Genomic DNA, 5,521 nt, shown 5'->3' on the forward strand with positions numbered 1-5,521 from the left:
GCAGTCTCTTATTGAGAGGAGCCTTAGTTGTGACATGTGAGCCCTCTGTTGTCATAGATAAAATGGTCATTCTAATATTCATAGAAGGGACACCCAGTAAAATGTACATGTTGGAATTAACGGTTATTTTTCTCACCTCCAGCTCCCCCATGCTTCAGAAAACGTTTGTGCTGCTTTTATATGCCTCATTTAAAATGTGTCAAAGGCCTCAATGGTACCCATTGTGTGGGTGTTCCTTAATCTTCCCCATCTATTTTATTTCCTGGAACTTAGCAAGAGGCAGTCCTGGGCCACGGGCTGCTCCCTACTCCAGGTGTTTTCAGTCCTTCAGTGATCCTCAGAAATGTTTTCCCTGGAAAGGGTGGGATCATCTCTCTGGTTTCCCAGTCCTCACTGCACAGCAGATTTGCAGCTAGCCAGTGGGCAGATGCGGGAGGGGTCCAGTGGTCATCTCACCCCTCCTTGGTGCCTGGTTCTTGTCCTTCCAGTGGCAGAGTAGAGGCAGGGCTGAGTGGCTTTGCAACCCTAAGCAGAAAACGGAGTTGGGGTAAATTGGGGGTGCTCCAGTTGTTGCCAGAGCAGTGCCTTTGGCCCTCAGCTGGTCCCTCTGAAGGGAGAAGGACCGGGGTTGCTCATGCTCAGCCTGACAAGATGCCTTGCTCCCGGCTGTCTCCCAGGATCTCTTTCATAGCAGCTTCATGGGGATGAGCCTCCCAGCTCCACGCCGACTCCTGGAACTGGCATGTCAGAGCCTGCTGCGGGATGAAGCCTCGGCCATCGCTGCTCTGGAGTGGCTTCCTATGGAGCTCTTCCCACCTCTTTTCATCACAGCCTTCACTGGGAAGCACAGCAGAGTCCTGAAGGCCATGGTGCAGGCTTGGCCCTTCCCCTGCCTCCCTCTGGGGGCCCTGATGAACCATCGGCAGTCTTACCAGGATATCTTGCAGGCTGTGCTCGAGGGACTCGATGCCATGCTTGCCCAGGACCCTCGACCCAGGTATGGGGGATTCAGTAGCCGGGTCGCACCCTGGGGATCTGAGCAGTTACAGCTGGGATCTGGGAGTGGGCAGGGCCAAAGGGAGAGCTGAGGCAGGCCTTGGAGCCACTGCTAGGGTCATTCTAGGAACAGGCTTCGGATATATACGGCTGATGAAATTGTCGAGGGTGACCGAAGGGACACGAGCCCACTCCTTCCTGGTGGCACCTAAAGGTACCAGGAATGGGGACCATGAAGGATCCCAGTAGCACCAGGAGCAGTTGATTCCTGGGGCATGGAGTCAAAGTCCAGTGCGGTGTCTGGCCCAGCTGCCCAGATGCCTAGCTCATGGTCTTACTCATTGTTATCTTAATGCATCCCAGCATATCTCCTATTTTCTCCACAGGAGATGTAAACTGCAGGTGCTTAATTTACAGAAGAGAGTTCATTTGGAGTTCTGGATGGTGTGGGCAGGTACCAGAGCCCATGTGTGCTCACTGCTGGAGCCTGAGGCCCTGCAGCCCATGAGGATTAGGAGGAAAGTACACAGCTTAAGGGCCAGGCCAAATCCACCCTTGGCCCCCGTGGAGGTGTTAATAGACCTTTGCCTCAAGAAAGGTGTCCTTGATGAGTCCCTCAGCTACCTGATTAAGAAAGTCAGCGAGAGGAGAGGTTTGCTGCACCTTTGCTCTAAGAAGCTGAAGGTTTTTGCGATGTCGAAGCAAAACACTAAAATCCTGGATATGGTGCAGCTGGTCTCTGTCCAGGATTTGGAGGTAAACTGTACCTGGAAGCTGTCCACTCTGAGGAAGTTCGCTCCTTACCTGGGCCAGATGGGCAATCTGCGCCGGTTCCTGCTCTCCCACGTCATCACGTCTTCTCACACCACCTTGGAGCAGGAGAAGCAGTGTGTTGGCCTGGTCACCTCTCAATTCCTCAACCTGCCCCACCTCCAGGAGCTCAATTTGGACGATGTCTCCATCCTCAGAGGCCACCTGGATGAAATCCTCAGGTGAGGGGTGGCGAGCTTTCCCTGCCGACCAGAGCGAGTCCCTTTCCATTTCAGTGCACAGTGACGGGCTCTCCTGTGTGCCGTCCCTCAGCAGTGCTAGAGTGCCTGAGCCACTAGACGGGCCACACAGTCAGTGTCTTGTTCACCGCTCTGTCACCTTGCATGTTGTGACGTAACCCCCCAGATAAAGGTAGGACGTATGCACTAGGACAGAGGCTACTAAAGGGACTCCTTGCTAGGAATTCGGGCCAGGGGATGGTAGCTTTGGGCATCCTTGTAAGTGGTGTTGAAGGGAAAATGATGCAATAGAACCAAGTGAGGATTGCAATGACAAGGGGAAAGCCAATCAGAGGTGAGGTTTCAGGGGTTAAGTTCCGCACTTAGAGATTTGGCCATGGCAGCCTTTCAGTCCAAACCTGCCTCAGTCACCTGTCTGCCAAGGGTTGCCATAGGCTCTTGCAAACGGAATGCGTGGTAAATGCAGGATTCAGGAGGGAGGCATTACGAAATGGGATAGGTGGTTTGTAGACAATGCAGTGATCTAAGTTCCTGGAGGGTGGCAGCCCTCGCTGGATGTTGCCTGACTGTGCCCAGGTTAGCCCTTTCTGCACATCTGCCAGAGGCCTCATTGGGCTAAGTGATGGTGGTGACAGGGGTCTAGGCTGTGGCTGGAAGGAAGCCCCAGTTGCAGGCAATTCAGGACATGTCTCCAATACTAAAATGCACTGGTTGCCTCCTGCTTCAGACCCTGGGGCAGGCTCCTTTCTGAGCTCCTCCCACCTTTATGTTCACAACACCTGTGTGTTTGGGCTGGAGGGTATGATGTGCTCCACTTGACGGATGAGTAAATGGAGTGTGTGAGGTTTCATCCAGTTGAATCCATCACGGAGCAGATAACAGATGGAGAAAGATGCCACTCAAATTTGCTCGGACTTGAATGTCACTTTTCACTGTGCAACATCCTGGGTTTGATCATCATCCGGAACACTGTAGGCTTTGGTGACATGGGCCTCTTTACCCTGAAGGCCTGCATTATCCTCACCTGCCTCTGCTCACCAGGTCCATCTCCCACATGTAACTGCTCTATGTCTCCCCAGGTGCCTGAAGAGCCCCTTGGAGACCCTGTCCATCACTAACTGCCTGCTTTTCGAAAGAGACTTTAGACATCTCTCCCAGCATCTGAATGTCAGCCAGCTGAAAAGCCTGAGTTTCAGTGGGCTCAACCTGACCATTATCAGTTCTCGGTCACTCCAATTTCTTTTAGAGAGAGCCTCCCCCACTCTCCAGGACCTGGACTTGGATGAGTGTGGGATCATGGACCACCAGTTCCTGGACATCCTGCCAGCCCTGAGCCACTGCTCCCAGCTCACAACCCTAAGTTTCTGTGAAAACCCCATCTCCATGACCGTCCTGGAGGACCTGCTTCGCCACGTTGTCGGGCTGAGCAAGCTGAGTTGCGTGATTTATGCGGCGCCCGTGGAGAGTTATGAGGAAACTAGCAGCAACATCAACCTGGGCCGACTTGCCCAGATGCATGCTGTGCTAAAGCATATGCTGCAGGAGTTGGGTCGGCCCGGCATGGTCTGGCTCTGTGCTTACCCCTGTCCTCACTGTGGCTGTAGAACCTTCCATGACCCAACTCCCATTCTGTGATCCTGTTGCTTGAGTGTCTAGCTGGGTGCACATCTCATAGGCTTTACTCTGTGCACTTGGGCACTGAAGCCCAGACATAAGTGTACCGTTCAGGAACACAGCAGCCAGTTTCAGACAGCTACTCCGGGTTGGGGGGAAATGCTCACAGGGGACTGGATGGTTTCTTTGGGGAGATTTCTCCTAAGGAGTTAGAAATATGCACCTGAATCTCTCAGGGGGAGGGATTGGGGCTTGGGTGGTAGATGCGGGAATTACATTTCTTGAATGGTTGTGAATAAATGTCAGTAATAAAGAGAACTGGATGTTAACAGACTGATGTCCTCAATGACATGTTAGCCCAACTCTCCCACCTGCAGTTACTGGCCAAGTAAGAAGGCATGAGCCTTGTGATGCGCAGACATTAGGCTGGTTGAGGTTGATTCCAGGAGATCACATCACCATTTATCCTTTTTGGTTTGGTGGGTTCTTTCTGGTGCACTGGTACCTACTCACCTCTGTGACTGTTCAGTGGGTCAGCGCACACTTGTTGCGTCCACAGGGACTGGAACAAGTGGCTTCCAGTGAGCACCACCGAGGTACAACTACTCTGGGGCCATCACGGGTAACTAGTCCAGTCCCTGGACTCAAACACTCCTCCCCACTGGGAGCCTCCATCTCTGGCCTTTGTCTGCTCCATGGTAGGGCTTCCCTGTGCACAAGTCAGGCCCCCAGTACTGAAAGGGACATCAGCCTGTCCGGGAGCCAGAGCCCTGGCCTCACAAGTCCATGCCTGTCATTCCCCTGGATCCAGCCCCTTCTTGAATTCAAGTTCCTGTAAACACATTTACATTCTTTTCAGCAAAATACTGAGCTGGAATAAACCTCTGCTTTGTTCTGTGTCCTGTCCTAAGAATAGGACATCCTTTGGTAGAGGATGGCCTAATGTTGGAATACTTTCCCCTCATGATCCGCCTTCCCATTAATCAAGGAGGTGGTAAAGCAACTCTGAGCCAGTGACAGGCCCCGCGTCTGAAGAGTGGACAACCCCAAGCCAGTTCCCGGAGAGCACTTAAGTGGACACAGGTGAAGGTCACCCCGGGGAGATGGGGGTATGGAGGGCCACCCTGAGGGTCAATACAACCAAGTGAAGGGGAGATGTCCTAGTGTGCTGTTGGATCCCATAGTCAGTGGACAGTTAGCTGGCCAGGAAGGAATAGGCTCCCTGCCCACCTGCCACTGCATTCTGGCCCTAGGCTGTCTCAGTTTGCTCACTGAGTGGCCTGCCAGAGGAGCACCTAGGGAGAAGGCCACACATCCAGGCCCAGGGGCAGGGCTCCATTTGCCTGTATGTCTCCCTAATTGTGAGGAAGTCAGTCCTGCTTTTTCTCCTTCTACTGCCTCTCATTCAGTGCCAGCCACTCATGTGCTTGCTGCTCTCTGCTGGGTGTCAGCAACTTCCTAGCTTGTCACATACAGCACCTGGTCCTTCGTTCTCTTTTTATTGCCATTCCTTTCTTTTCTTCTACCTTCCAATCTTCTAGCTTGGGTCCATTATCCTACGAGCTCATTTTTCCGTTTCTTAGTACATTTCCTATTGATATCAGAGAGGAAGGGAGAGGGAGAGATGGATAAAACATCAATAATGAGACAAAATCATTGGTTGGCTTTCTCCTGCACATCCACCTGGGGATCCAGGCATAAACTCCAGCTCCTGCTCCAACTGAGAATTGAACTATGTCCTCTTGGTTCATAGGCCTACTGAGCCACACTGGCCAGGCACACTCTGCTTCTTCGAGTGGGAAGAGAAAATGCTGAAGTCTCAGTAACAGTCGGTGAGCTCCCCACCCCCCAAAAAAAGAGGATAAGAGAACAAGGGTCAGAAAATTTATATCTCTTACAGC

General features: G+C 52.4%; 1 protein-coding gene across 1 annotated transcript; it reads left to right on the forward strand.

Annotated features, from left to right (window-relative positions):
* Positions 1-686: 686 nt before the first annotated feature.
* LOC132225525 (melanoma antigen preferentially expressed in tumors-like) lies at positions 687-3,641 on the forward strand (the record flags this gene model as incomplete). Its single annotated transcript, XM_059680621.1, has 3 exons — positions 687-997; positions 1,383-1,988; positions 3,086-3,641. Coding segments are annotated over 3 exons (1,473 nt in total), but the record flags the coding sequence as incomplete, so codon positions are not given.
* Between the last annotated feature and the right edge of the window lie 1,880 nt (positions 3,642-5,521).

This window comes from Myotis daubentonii, chromosome Y (genome assembly GCF_963259705.1).
Source record: "Myotis daubentonii chromosome Y, mMyoDau2.1, whole genome shotgun sequence".
Classification (NCBI taxonomy): domain Eukaryota; kingdom Metazoa; phylum Chordata; class Mammalia; order Chiroptera; family Vespertilionidae; genus Myotis; species Myotis daubentonii.